Source organism: Lissotriton vulgaris, chromosome 10, assembly GCF_964263255.1.
Source record: "Lissotriton vulgaris chromosome 10, aLisVul1.2, whole genome shotgun sequence".
Taxonomy (NCBI): Eukaryota; Metazoa; Chordata; class Amphibia; order Caudata; family Salamandridae; genus Lissotriton; species Lissotriton vulgaris.
In genome coordinates this window covers 786837011-786852287 of record NC_141698.1, presented here as the reverse complement: position 1 = coordinate 786852287, position 15277 = coordinate 786837011, and the positions used below count along the sequence as shown (strand labels likewise).

At 40.9% G+C, this 15277-nt stretch overlaps 1 protein-coding gene across 3 annotated transcripts in view; it reads right to left on the bottom strand.

The window, feature by feature from the left end:
- Positions 1 to 15277, bottom strand: part of CREB5 (cAMP responsive element binding protein 5) — a 1158307-nt gene that overhangs the window by 203527 nt on the left and 939503 nt on the right. For all 3 annotated transcript variants that reach the window (XM_086941709.1, XM_086941711.1, XM_086941710.1), the window contains one exon: positions 9616 to 9742. In XM_086941709.1, coding sequence (XP_086797835.1) covers positions 9616 to 9742 — 127 coding nt within the window. The remainder of the gene's footprint in view (positions 1 to 9615; positions 9743 to 15277) is intronic.

Sequence of the window (15277 nt, the reverse complement as noted above, 5' to 3'; positions counted from 1 at the left end):
GCAATGAATAAATTTAAAAGATAACACCACTGGGAAGATTCACTGATTCTCACTGTAGCTAAAAGGAGGAAGACAGTAACGGGGTGGGGGAGAGACAGAAAAACAGAAACTGAGTGGTGTAGGTAGAGTAAGAAAAAGAGGGAAAACCAGGAATATGCGCCAGGACACTCTAGCTTGAGTAACTGTGCGCTTTATTAAATACTGGATTTCATTTAATTTCAAGAAGAGAGGGAGAGGACAAGAGAGAAAAATATAAATCATGCAAGAGATAGAACGAGTGTCGTGGATGTGGAGAAATCTTGTAGGAAAAGAGAAAATAGGAGAGAGGAGAAAGACAAACAGAAGAGAAAAAAGAGAGCATGAGAGACAGAGATAAAGAGACAAATAATAGTTAAATATTTATAAAACTAAGCATACAAAATACATGGACACTGCACTCAAAATAAACCACCTAATTTCATACTAATCTACTTTATTTGTATTTTCTAAGTCTCGTCTTTACTATGTATAAGCACTAGATGAGTCAGTTGTTTGCATTCCTGCTTCACACACCCGTCGCTTCTCCACAATGAAGATACCAGAAACATGATGTGTGCTGAGGATTATGCAATATGAGCCCAAATTTCCCTCTCGGTTTTTGCTGACTGAAACAAATCCACCCGACGTCTTTTTTTTTTACAGTGTATCTTAAAGGAAACCTGAGAGTGAAATATGAATTGGTATCCCAATGCAGTTCTTATTTTATTTTCCATAAATCTACCGAAGCTTTGAAAAGTCTTGTAAAGTAGTCCATCTAAGATCCCATTTCCATTGTAGCATAAACATGCAAAGCCCGTTTAGAAGTTATTAGGTGTTACTGCTTAAAATATGTTCTTTTTTCTACAGTGAATGGACATATACTTAATATTCGGTCAAGAGATAGATATGAGGAGAGTGTTTCTTTGAGAACAGCAGACAAGCCCTATGCATTGTGAGAGCATCTGGTGATCAGATCTCCCAAAGGGAATACAGTGAAAGGTTGAATATGGCGATGCCTTTTATGTGATTCCTGAAGTAATAAGAGATTCATGTAAAAAGGGGTATTGTCTACTAATATTTTGTGCAGTTACCCAATTAGTCAGTCACTAGTAACGTTCTAACAGACCACATTATGCGCAAACACTTAACAAATGGCCCTCTGAAGACATTTCTTTGTAGGCTTCTGAGTATTGCAGAACAGACCACTGTAATGCCTTAGACTCTATAGTGAAATACATTCTCTTGCTTGAGCATGGTGAAGGCTGCACTTGTTCAGCATCATCCCTGCATAGTTATGAATCCACTGGTATCAGGATCTCATACAGTTTAAGTGTGGTTTGTACCAGCTTCTGCACTAGGCCGTTTCAATACTTCTCAAACTCATTTTGAGTAACACTCCCTTGGAGTGGTGAGAGGATAATCAAGCTTTCAGGTTCAATAAACATTTAGGTTTTTAGGTTTCGCATTAGACAGGACTTGTGAGTTAAAAAAAAATATATGAACAATATACTTATTTAAAAGGGCTTTCAACCCCTTCTCTTCATCCTTTTCTGTGTCATTCACACTTTGCTTCTGCCCACTATACCATGCGGCAGGGGTCACCCAACTTTAGCCACTGGATAACTTCACTTTGAATGACTTAATTTTGCTCTTTCGCAAGGAGCACATCCACACACAAGCTAGTTTCCTTCTGTGCCAATTTTTTTTCTTACATTTATTACTTTGATGTTACATTTGTGGTTAGACTCTGACGTGACAGCAGACAGCTATATCAGATGTAAATTACTTTTGGATTGTTCTTTGTGTACTATTTGACTGCAGGCATTTTACAGCATAACAGATTCCGTCCATTTGACACTGTTCTGTATTAAGTTTTCAAAAGCTTCAGTATTATGCATGTGAATTCATAAGCACATAATTCTTCTGGAAACATTTATTATTGACTCAATTTAACCAATGATTCTTTGGTACATTTTATCCAGGAACAAAACCAGCCTTTATTGTGGTTAATTTGCAGCATTTCTAACACTTTTTTATTGCCTTCTTTCTTTTCTTTTTTATTTATTTCCTTCTTCTGTCGTTCTGTCGTTCTTTCTTTCATTCTTTCCTGCTTTTTTTCATTTCTTCTTACTTTCCTTTGATTATTTCATTCCTTTCCTTTTTTCTTTCATTATTTCAGTCATTCTTTCCTTTTTACTTTCATTCCTTCGTTCCTTCTTTCTTGCTTTCCTTTTTCTTTCATTCCTTCTTTCTTGCTTTCCTTTTTTCTTTCATACTTTTTCCTTCTTTTCTTTTCCACATTCTTTATATCACTTGTTCCACTTTTCTTTATTCTTCTCTCATGTTTTCATTCCATTTTCCTTCTTTCTTCTTTCATTCATTCCTTCTTTCTTCCTTCCTTTGCTTTTTCTATCATTGTTTCTTTCCTTCTTTCCTCTTTCTTGCTTATCGTTTTTAAATTCCTTCTTTCCTGCTTTCTTTCTTCCCCTCTTTCCTTCCTCCTTTCTATCTTTTTCTCACTTGCTTTTGTCCCGATCTTTTTTGCTTCCATTTCTTCTTTCCATCTTTCCACTGTCCTTCTCTCTTGTCTTTTTTATTCCTTCTTTCTTGTTTTCTTTTTCTTTCTTTGTCTTTCTTTCTTTCTATCATTTTTCTTTCTCTATTTATTTTTCTCTATGGTATTCATTCATTCTTTCTTGCTTTCTCTTCATATCCTTCTTTCTGTCTGTCTTTCTATTACTCTTTCTTTCCTTTCTTCTCTCTTTCTTAACTTCTGTATTTCCTTCTTTCCTTCCTGTTTTCCAGCTTTCTTTCCTACTTTCTTTCTTTGTCAGACAATAGACTGACATCCAGTGGCACAACAATTGGCTTTTTTAGGTCTATTTTAACCAAGACCTTTTGATGTTACTAAAAGTATGTGTATGACATAATTACTTATAGAGGTTTTCAGCCACACTTCATCCATTTGCCTGTGGTTTTGTTCACACTTTTCCCCAACCCATGTGAACATGCATCAAGGGGCAAGGAATCACTCCACTTCAGCAATCGGCTGAATTCACACCAATGTTTTTTTAAGACTGACAAACTTCCAGCAGCTTTCCAAACAATAAGGTTTTGCAAAAGCTTTGAGAAACCAAACAAGAATTGCCTAAATGCTGGCGGATGAAGCCAGACCCATTGGTTTTTCTAATGTTTGTTGTATTTAACTGGCATTGCATGCACAAATAAAGGCAATATTTTTGATGATTAATGTGTGATGTGAGCCTCAGATCAATGATAATTTGACTCACAAAACAGTCTACCCATTTTTAAAACAGCAGAATTACCACTCAAAAGGTGCAGATGTGGGGTTCTTTCCTTCTGAATGTACTAGATGATGGACATTAATCATGTAGTAACTGGACAGTAAAGGTGTCCATCTTGAAGTCCATATGGTTAAACCACATATTGTTCTAATGGGATAAAACAACTAGAAACAACTTCTATCATAACTAGAGGTGTGTGAGTTGCAGCAGCACTCCCTCAAGGGGGCCTTCTAAAGGTGTTTCTTATGACAGTATGTTTGTGGTTTAAAAGAAACACCATCAAATATTCCCTATGCTTGAATGTTAGTGGACAGCACTCCCACTCGTAAAATCGTTCCAACACCACTGATCAAACTAAACAATATCAAACATTAAGGTGACAATGGATAGACAGAATGAGCTTAAATATTGTTTTCATAACAAATGAACACACGTACAGAATCTCTGGCCCATGAGATGAAAGCCTGTTCTTGGTTGACCATCAAGTAAGGTAATATGTAACTTCATATATGATGGCACCACAAAAGTCCTGGAGATGTTATTTTATATCAGTTTCAATTTAATGACTATGGGGCATCTTACAGAAACTTCACAAAGAAGAGGACCACAGCGGCACGTCACTTGTAAGACGTCATCCGGATTTAAGTGCACTTTTCATTCTTTAAAGGCTCGTGAAGTGTTGTATTTTATGATGGACCGCCCCCAAAACAAGAGTATCTTGTGTGTGATGTGATTGTGAACAGTGTTTTACTGCAGATCTGCACATACACACCCCGGCCCAGTGTGTGGTGTGATCACAGTGCATCTCTCCCCCCTGATGGCCTTCTGCCGCAGAAGGCGCCATCACCCTGGCCTTCTTGGCTCTCAGCGTGAACCGAAGGGGTTGCTGACTGTCCTTTAGATGAGGCGTTACTGTATGGTCATTGGTTGGGTAAAGACCTTCCACTTCCTTCTCCTCAGGATGCTCTTGAAGTAAGTGTGTCTGTGTGCACACACCACACCAGGGACAAGACGTTCAAGGGTCTGTCAGAAGAGGATATCCGCTGGAACCAGAGCCCACTGGCTCTCCTCTCCACCTCGGATGTAAGTGATCAGTTTGGAGGGAGAGGAGAGACAGTAGAGCTCTCCGTGTCCACACATAAAGGCGAGTATATCCCTTGTGGGCCAGGGGTCAGAGCCGGCTCACTTTCGGTGTCCTTCAGCCCCTCAGAGAGGACACATGGGCAAAACAATTCCACACATCTCAACTACGTGGAAACGGCGCAGCTGTCATCGTACTTCTCGTGCATTGCTGGGTTTCGCTGAGTTTATCTGATCACTGTTCCATCACAGCCCAAAAAACGGTCACCCGCCAAAGAAGTATTTTTTTTACAGTTACAATTATGACACATCTTTTTTTCAGCTTAACTAAATCACGAAGGTCACGGCAAAAAAAGTTAATGTAAACGGTAACTAGTTGTTCGCCATGCACAAGTAGTATATTAGACATTATTGTGAACTCTTCACCATGATGCTGAGCTCGAGCCAGACTGACAAGAAAACAAGCGTTTAATCATCTGCTCTAAATACTCTACCAACACTTCCTGAACCTCGGACACATTGGGAGTGGCGACGGCAGCAAACATGCGAGTGGTGCGCGCGCGCCGCATCGAGCCATGTGTTTTGCATTATCGTGCACGCGTCTGCGCACGATAATGCAACCCACATGTTACCTTGTGCGGGTAACAGACACCAATAGGCCATGGGCAGAGCAACGCGCCCACCTTTGGCCTATTGCGTGGTCGGTGTCTGAAACACAAGCAGACAAAAGCCAATTCCATAATGGCAGGATGCAAAGTTACACTTAAGGTTTATTTTTTAATGTTGACATCATCTTGCTGCTGTTTCTAAGACTCCCTTTAGGTAATGTGACAGGCAATAATCTTCTGAAACACACTTTTTCCATTCTTCTCATTTGGTGAATGATGCACCTGAGCATGTTTCATGTTTCTCAAGCGTAATTGCTAGATGCCCTCATGTCATGTGTGACAACGTCACCCAGTTCTGTATCTTCAGCTAAAGGCATATTGCATTCTGGGCTTGTAGTTTCCCTTTTAAAAATTATAATGTATGTAATGTGAGCAACCACAAAAAGAGCAACCGGCGGATTGCAGAGGGAGGAGATCAGCACACTCTTTCTTATGTGACAAGCATAATTGTGACGCTCTCTCCGGGTCACAGAGGCCTCCTTGCTTGAAACACAGGCACACAGTTTTGGTATTAATGAACATTCGGGGAGGTTGTGCGGAGCCCTTTCTTCTAGTCGGCCGCGTGTTCATTTGATAAGAACAGGCTTGTAAATATACATTCTCGTTTTGCAAAAAATGTGCCACTTTTCAATGTAATCACCTATTTTAGTGAGCGATGATTTTGGAAGCATCTCACTGGTTCCTCTTTCAGGTGGTGATTTTCACCCCTTTCTTCAAAGACACGTAGATAAATAAATTAATTAAAAAACAGGACTGCCTGCAGGGTGTTATCTCGTACCTTTTGGTCCGGTGTGTTTTGTGTTACTTAGGGCCATATGTATCATCAACCTGATTTGCGATTCTCAAATAGCGATTTTTAAGAAATCGCTATTTGAGAATCGCAAATAGGTATCTATGTACAAAATCACATTTTTTTTGCACTCTCACAAACGAAATATATAAATCATAAAATGTCTACTCGTGCCCAGCTTTCATCGATTAACGCAGAAGCAATGGATACAATGTACAATAAATGTGTGAGCCAATCTCACAATTTTTCATTGGATTGGACCCCATTGTGTATTCAGATACATTGAAATTCATGGAATTTAAATTTGTTTATTTATTTCAAAATCAAATTCCTGTTTTAAGCTTGTGGGGCCCTTGTGGCTGCACCAGCGCTGCCGCTGGTGTCACGTGAACTATAAAACTGCAGGAACAGCATGCTTCCGAACCAGACCCTTTCCCCCACTTTTACTGGTGTCTGCGGCCTGCGAGCGTATGCAGTTCAGTTAAAATCACCCTCCTGAAATTGTGCAAAAAGGGCGGTTTTATCGGATAGGTAACAATCAACCCTTCGCCGAAGCGATTCTTCACAAACACACTCAAAACCTCAAAATGCCCCCTCGTTCTGTCATAATGTGCGAACATTTATTTCCATAGCCATTCTCAATCTCGGTATGTTTTGTCGGCCCTTCCTTCCGAAAATATCAGCAGGCCAGGGCTGGTAAAATACATATATTCTGGTGTGGCCAGACAATAACAGACCGGCCCTGACCTCGGCCTCCAGGAGCAGGAGGCCCGCTGCCACGCTGGATTGCACAGTATTGTCCGCCCGAGCCTAGAAACTGGGGCTGAGGTCGCCGCGGCCCTTGGCAGACTGCTGGTGTTGAGTGGGGGCTCGGCTGGGTTTATTTATTTATTGAAGCCTGAAAGGCCCACAATGGCGCAGAGCGCCTGTTTAAAATGAATATAAACAAAGAGCCCCTATGCCGCTGGAGGCAGGGCCTGGCACGCTTCTGCCTCAGGAGCTGGGCGCTTTCAATGACATCATGCAGACATGTGTGGGCCTCCCTTTGTGTCACACGTACATGAATATCTTTAATTCCACGAAAAGGAAGCCACCTAGTTGTTCGCATTTGTACAGAGAAGGGACTAAAAACATCTGAATTAAACAATTCGTTAAATCTCAGTTCACTGGAGAAGGCCATCGAACGCCCTTGAAGGTCGATCTTACCAACGCACCTTGTGAAGGCTATATACTAGGCTCTGTAGAAAACCTGAAGTCAGAGTTCTGCATACTATATACTGCCTGTGCCTGCACTTGTGTGTGGCTATTAGGACCTAAAAAACAGGATCAGGTGCTAAGAGGTGTTAACTGCACCCATGCGTTTTAATGGCACTCTGCCCAGGCAGTGAGGTGCTCCTGGGGTCAGCCGTGCCCCTGAAGCCTCAAGTATGCAGCTGGCTGCCCATCCTGCTGGGGTTAGGGGTGAGCGGCAAGGCATGGGATGTGTGTCAAAGAATTCTTCCTGGCACAGATCACGTCCCCCTGCCGCTCTCCGGCCTGTAAGTTGTTGCCGGTCCTGACTGCGAGCTCTGTCCTGGACCCTCCATCCCAGCTCTTGATTTGAGTGGAGCCTCCCCTCCCTCTAACTTGCAGCACGGAGTCCTGGGAATGAGTGACAGCAGAAAGCAACAATTTAAAACCAGGCTGCAGAGTGCGAACCCCGGCAGGATGGGACACAGTGAGTCTACAGCGTGTCTTTGCTCTCGCTGCCTGCACGCGCCAGTCAGCTCTCTGATTGGTTGATAAGAACTACCAATGGTAGTGCTTATTTGGTAGCTGTCAACGAATCAGAGAGCCGACTTGGGCATGCAGGCAGCGTGATGAAACCAAGATGCCGTGCTTGTCTCGATGGGTGTGCTGCAACGAGTGGTGCGCGCGCGCGCCATATGCTTTCACTTATCGCATCCCTGTCTGGGCACGATAATTGAAACCATGAGGTAGGAAATGCACGTAATAGACACCAATAGGCCAGGGGTGGAACTATGCGCCCGCCTCTGACCTATTGGTGTCTATTTTACAAAACAACATGCAGGAAAAGGCCAATAGCAGGCCGCAAATGGAAAATCACACGCACAAGCGTGTGCATTTTCCAGGTCCATTTTTTAAAACCCAGACAAAAGGACTCTCGCTGCGCGAACACTGCTGCGCAGTGTATCGCTAGGCACCTGACCTAAAAAGCATAGCTTAGGCCTGGGAAAGGTTTATTTTAACAAAAACACATAAAGTACAGAGGGATGAGAGTATAACACCCTCTTCGACCTCCCGCTCAACAGTTTAAATTTCACAAAAAGAAGACGTATTAAAAAGAAACGTGGAGATAGATAAGTGCATGGGAATGCACCAATTTTATAAAACTGCCCTCACACACAGCAAGCTGTGTCATGCTTCATCTTAGGGCTGCTAACACACCTCTGCGGTAGCCAAATGCTGGAGGTGGAGCAATAGGGAGGAGAAGACAATACAGCACAAAATGTGAACGTGGAATCACATGTGAGCTAATGGTGCAGAATAAGTGATGACAAGTGATATAAAACTGGTAACAGGGAGTCCTTATCGCAATTTCAATATTAGGTACCCTGTCCAGAATTAAAACAAAGAACGTGGATGGTTGGTTGGAGAGCTTATGGTGGGGGAGTGAGAACTGCTGCCTATACGCACTCTTGCTTTCAAGGTCAGCTGTTAGCAGACGTATTCCCTCTCTCCTGGTCCGCCGTGAAGGAATTTAATTCCTTCACTCATTATAAGCTCTCCAACCAACCATCCATGTTCTTTGTTTATAATTCTGGATGTGGTACCTAATATTAAATTTGAGATAAGGACTCCCTGTTACCAGTTTTATGTCACTGGTCATCGCTCATTCTGCGCCATTTTCTCACCTGTGATTCCACGTTCACATTTTGTGTTGCATTCGAAAACAGCATTTTAGTTGAAGACATTGTCCAACATCATCACACATCAGGAATGCCATCACAAAGATTTCTCAGATGAACACCATTTCCAGTAATAAAGTAAACTTTCCCCGGGGGCTTTAAAGCTTCATACACCAGCATCATAGCTTTTGTAAAGGAGTTAAGTCCAACCTCAATCTTCCTACTGTAATTTGAGCCCTGGTACTATGTGGGGCTATCTGTTGTCTGGTATCAAAAGCCGGCCATAATTATGGTGAATGTGAGCTTTATAAGAAACTGTATACATTCAAAACAATGGTCACCTATCATGGGCCTCTTTCATCCTCTATGAACGATGTGGATGGGATGTTGCTACCATACTTTAATAACAGTACAGCTGAGAGAGGGTGTTAAATATATTGTCTAATATCTGTATAGTGCAGCTGCTATTAACATAGCATTACAGCTCTTAAAACTTCCTGGAGCGAATACAGACAACCCTGTATGTTTGACTGGAAGAGAGGGAGGAGTAGTATGTCCTATTAGGGAGGAATTGGGTAGTGTGGCATGAGGTTTGTAATCTAACACTTACTTGAATATCAGCAACACACAAAAATGTTCGTCATCAGTAGTGCTGTGAAACACTGCTGACATTCCTTTACATTTTTCTTGGACACAGGTTCACAATAAGGCAGTGCTGTACATTTTCGGACTGCTCAGCCTGTACCTGTTTCTCTCCCCATGAGTCTTTTCCTCCCACAGTTCAAGGACTGCTCTTTTTCAATGATGAGGTTCCAGTAGATGATAAAAGAAAAAACAAAACTCACTGGCATCAGGACTGCTGATGATCCTGGCATGGTGGGATTGGGAAGGGTACCGGGCATAGAGGCAGGCATGGGCTGTCGTTGTCTGTTGTGTAGATGCAGGAGCGAAGACAGTGAGCCTGGAACAGGCCTAGAATGAAGAACAACAGAATTCTGTTAGCATTAAATGAGATAAAACAGGGAGTAATGTAGAGTGCCAAGTAATAGCTGGAGCAATCAACTGAGCCATAACTGATTTAATAAACCATTCACAGTTTCACTGTTCTTACCAGTGTACAGCTTAATCTCTGAGGCAAGTGAATGCTACTGGCAGACCATAAATGCTCACTTTGCCTGTGCTAGCTTAGTACTACAACTGAATTTCATTTATGTGACATATAGTGTGACATGAACATTCAAAATCACAGCACAGACTGCTGCCCCTACATCCTAGTAAATCCATGATTAATACCATTCATTTACATTTGTAATTGTTCACAATTTAATCAGCCAGTTTGTCAAAGCACATGAGGGATACTATTCCTGCATTTCTTCTGGATGTCTCAATGTGTACTGAAACACAATAACTTAGTAGGACAAACCTGTCTAGAAAGCTGCATAATTGAATCACCTAATATCGTTAGTTCAGCTACACACTATCTACACACCACATCATTCTGACTCACTAAAGACCAGGGCCATGGAAGTCATGTTGATGTGGCGGACCAAATAATGCAGCATGGATGACTAGATTTTGCACCAAGAAAAGATACATTTTAGGGCATATTGCGGCTCATTCTGTAACAATATTTCTTTTGTCATTTTAACACAAATGGATGTTGTCTGGGCAAAGTTGGGTCCTCGTTAATATCAGTTCCGTTTTTAAATACATCAATTATCACCTGAAAGGTGACCAGCTTTCCTTCACAAAGGCCTATTATAGTGTCACACCACATGTTGCCCCTATGTTTCGTAACTATTGGTCCACTTGAGCTATTGTGACATTATTGATCAGATGGTGGTTTTTGTGGCAACTGCAGTGAACCCATAATTATGCAGAAAATGGTGTGACTGCAGAATTGCATATTTCAAAGACCCAATTTCTCACAAGGACATTTTCCAAATAGAGACACACAGCTAAAAAGTCTAATTCCAGTTTCAGGTTGATAGTACCCAAACTTATGTAAAAAAACTGTGGAAGAAAAGTCTTCCGAATTCAAGGGTAGGATTTGTGAAGTTTCATTGGACAAAAGATTGAACATTTTTGTTTGAAAGAAGTTAAATACCTAGCTGTTTTCCTTGAGAAGGTCTCTTACTGGACTAAATGCATCTTAGCCACAAGGGAGTTGTTAAAGCACTGCTTGCAATATTGTACAGCACAAAGATGCCTTTCTTAGGTGGACGTAATGCTCAATCAAATACCCCTACAATAATTGTGGCAAAAATTTTGAATTCAACTTTGTAAATTATAGTGGGTTATGTTAAAGCTGTCATTGACTTATATCCTGTACTTTATTCCTTTGTAAGCCATGTGTCAATGGAATCTATAAAGCACTCCTCATTTATGATATCAAAGCTTGCTAAACAACCTGACATTGGTACCTGTTTGAATGTGAAATATTTTGGCTTGGTCTGCATAAGATGCCTACCGAATTCCCAGTGGATTTCTCAACTGGAATTGTTTCGATTTTTTCCAGCGCCCCAAAAATTCTTTACATTGAATTAAGGACTATGGCGAGGGTGTTGTCCGTGAGACAGACAAAAAGAGCTGTTAGTTTGCATATTGTAAATAAACCATTTCATCTCTCCAGCTGCAATAAATCTTATTTATTTTAAATCTGACATCATCGATTAAACTGGATTGGTGGAGATCAATGGTATGCATCAGTAAATTTAAGACTTTAGGCACAATCCTACTGCTTATTTCTAAGTAGGGCTTCATATAGTACAGCTCTAGTCACGTTGGAGTAAGATGCTGAAGACGTACAGATGAGTTATTTACAAAGCGGGAGAACTCAACATTGAGAGATTTTGAAAGAAAAAGAGATAGCAGTGTATCCTCCTTTGACATTTAATGGAGCAGAATAACCTTTAGGAGTGTACATGTGGAAGGAACAATGGCACCATTTTGGTGCAAAAAGATAGAAGAATGTGTCCCCTGGCTAGTGGTTTTACCTACAGTGTTAAAGAGAACCATAATCCTTATTTCCTTTCTTGATTGTGTACAAGAAGAACACAGGCAATACTGCCAGGTTAGACGAAAGGAGCTCCATCCTTATTATTCCCATTCATAGGAGAAGAGGGCAAAGCGTGATGTGGCACATTTATTTATTTATTTATTTATGTCATTTCTAAAGCGCGCTGCAACCCTACGGGCATCCTGGCGCTGAGAAAAGTGCAACTAAAGAAACTGAACAGCAAAGGGACATGTGAGTGGAACAGCTCTAGGGAAGTGTAATTTTGGGGAAAAGCCAAGTCTTTATCCTTTTGCGAAAGAGCAACAGTTCGTTGGTTTTCCTAATTGCCAATGGAAGGCTATTCCAGAGATGAGCTGCAGCTATGCTAGGGCACAATCACATCCACTTCCTGGGTAATGGAGGGAGTGCACACTATTTGGGAAGCAGTTAAAGCGACCCAATTGTAGTCATCAGTAATCCTAAGTGTGCACTTATTTATTTATTTATTTATTTATGTCATTTCTAAAGCGCGCTGCAACCCTACGGGCATCCTGGCGCTGAGAAAAGTGCAACTAAAGAAACTGAACAGCAAAGGGACAAGTGAGTGGAACAGCTCTAGGGAACGCAAAATGTAAGGCACCTAAGCCTATCACTTTTTTCTAACTTAGCATTTCCAATGCACTTCCCTATTTCTCAGCCTATACTTTGCTCAATATATCCTCTAACCCAACCTTCCGACTCATCTCAAACTTCTTTCTACTATTCTTTCAAATGCACTACCCTATATCTCTCATATACATTTATCAATATATCCTCTACATCCACTCTCTCATTTATCCAAGCCCCATACCACTACTATGATCCCCAAAATAACCCTTTCTAGATTTTCTCCTACTCTACCCCTCCTTGCATCATCTGACACCTCTTTGACTATACCGATCCCCAAAACAAACCTTTCTAAACTCTTACCTCTTATCTACCCCTCCCCAACCCTTCTCAATCCAAATAACTGACTAGCATATCCACCACTTAAAATGTACTTGCATGTTTCACTATACTAATTCAACACTAATCCTCTTTGGGTCCCGGAGTAGCGTGCTACTAGCCGAAAAAAAAAGCTTTGACGCCTCGTCAGGGGTAGTAAGCGCTATATAAATGCAATTACAATACAATAAAAGAAGAATGTAAGCATGAGACATCATTCACAGAAAATGTAGACGAACATTATCTCGGATCATCGATTGGTTTTTGCTATGTCAGCCCCTGCAACAGTGATAATATCACTATTATACACACACACACATACATTTAGGATTTTATTTCCATTGGAAATACCTTTTTTTGTGTTGATGATAACTTTTGCACCATTTAAGAATCTTCACAAAACTTTCCAAAAAGTGCACTCATTTCCCAAGTTGGTATTAGGATAGTTTTGGGATGATCTGATAAGCAGAGGTTAAGAAAATGCGCTTTTCCCATTCATGCTTCCAGGGGAACTTTAGACACAGCTACAGCTTAAACGCCTGAACAGATTTACACCACTTTTGCGGGAAAGCTAGATCTTTGTATGATTTGCTGTAAATCCATTCAGTATTTTTGAGCAATTAAGGCTCAAAAACGTTGTATATTTCACACTGCAAAGGATCCGTGGTCAACAGATATCCTGGTAAGATCGGATTAGCTGTCACCACACCAACAAGGATGTGGCTGCAGCCATTTTTCCACTCGGGACTCATTCCCGAGTCCTAAGAAAAAGGTTAAAAAAGACATAAGGGGACAGGGTAGGGATGCCCTGAGACCCTACACCGAGAGGTGGGGCCTGGGGTCATAAGCAATGTTTTGGTTTTCATTTTTTCTCATTTGAAGCAAATTGTGGATATGTCTGTTTCTACCTGGCAAGAGCATTTTCAAAGCTCCTGCTGGGTGGGAGTAGACATGCCTTCCCTGCCCACAAGTAACTACAACATGTGCCCTAAGATGACTATAACTCGACATGTACTGCTAATTACCCCGGATATTATATCACTCATCAAATCTTCTATGGCATCATCGATGAAATTACTGATGAGAATACTGTACCTGGCGGGGGCACTAGTCATAGTTGCCTTAGGGCACATATTATATTTACTTCAGATAACAAAAAGTTTTATATATTCAGTTTAAAAAGTTATATGTAGATATATATTCATCTATAATTCCATGCTATTACACCAGTTACTTATACTTGCGGTGCCAGTGCAAGTCAGGGGTGCAAGTCCTGTTTTCAGTGAAAGCACAATTTGTGTCTCTAGACGTCATCAAAAGCACAATACGACTGCCCTCCAGAGAGATGAACTTGATGAATTTAATCAGTGCCCTGGATTAAAGGCATTACATTTATCGCTCTGGAGGGCAGTCAGTTCATGGTTTTGGGGCACAAGTATATATATACATGTTAAATGTCACTGGAGTCTTTTTCTGTCAACATATGTATATATGTATATGTATATATATATATATATATATATATATATATATATATATATATAACAGTTTAATGGTGGTTTGCCCCACAATATAGAAGGACCGTGGTCAGACAGATTGACCACTGGCAGTACAACAGAGAGTTTAAGTACAACTGCGAAATACACACTTACAGAATCTGTCATATATATATATATATATGACAGATTCTGTAAGTGTGTATTTCACAGTTGTACTTAAACTCTCTGTTGTACTGCCGTTGGTCAATCTGTCTGACCACGGTCCTTCTATATTGTGGGGCAAACCACCATTAAACTGTTATCCTATTGCTTGTGGAAGTATTCATCAGCTTGTTTGATTTCTAACATTAGACTACTGATTCATTAGAGATCTATTGTCCCCTTCTACATACGTACACAGTCCCCAGTCTGCAGAAAGTGGCAACATTTAGTTAATTTCCAATTTGATATTTACATTTCATCACTGAGGGTGCCGGAAAGTGGAGTTTCAGTTCTGAAAAAATAGGTGTTATTAATCAAAAGGTTGCAATTGCTGTTTTTTTTCTGGAGGATTATATAACGCGAACTTGACCCGAAGGTATTAGAGCCCTTTACATGAGCACCAGTTGCATTACAGAGGGACACATTCATTTTTTGTGAGGTGCAGAGTTTAAGTGATTTGCCCAGAATCACAGTATATGGAGCGTCCCTATTGAGACTCAAACCCGGTTCCCCAGCGTCGAGGTCAACTGTTCTAGCCATTAGGCAACATCCTATCTTGGTGAGCAAGGAAGTCAGCGCTCAGTTAGAATGATGGCACACATTTTTTATTTAAGACTATATTTCAAGGTGATGTAATAGTGTTAGAATACTGCAGCCACAACTGTTTATACTCCAAGGAAATAAGACTCTGCCTCTTCATAAACACAAATTATTTAGGTATTTTAATAACAATGATACTGCTGTAATGAAAATGAGAGTAAAATGTATCATGAAAACACCAATTTTACTTGGACAATTGCATGAAATGACTGTGATTGTTCCAAC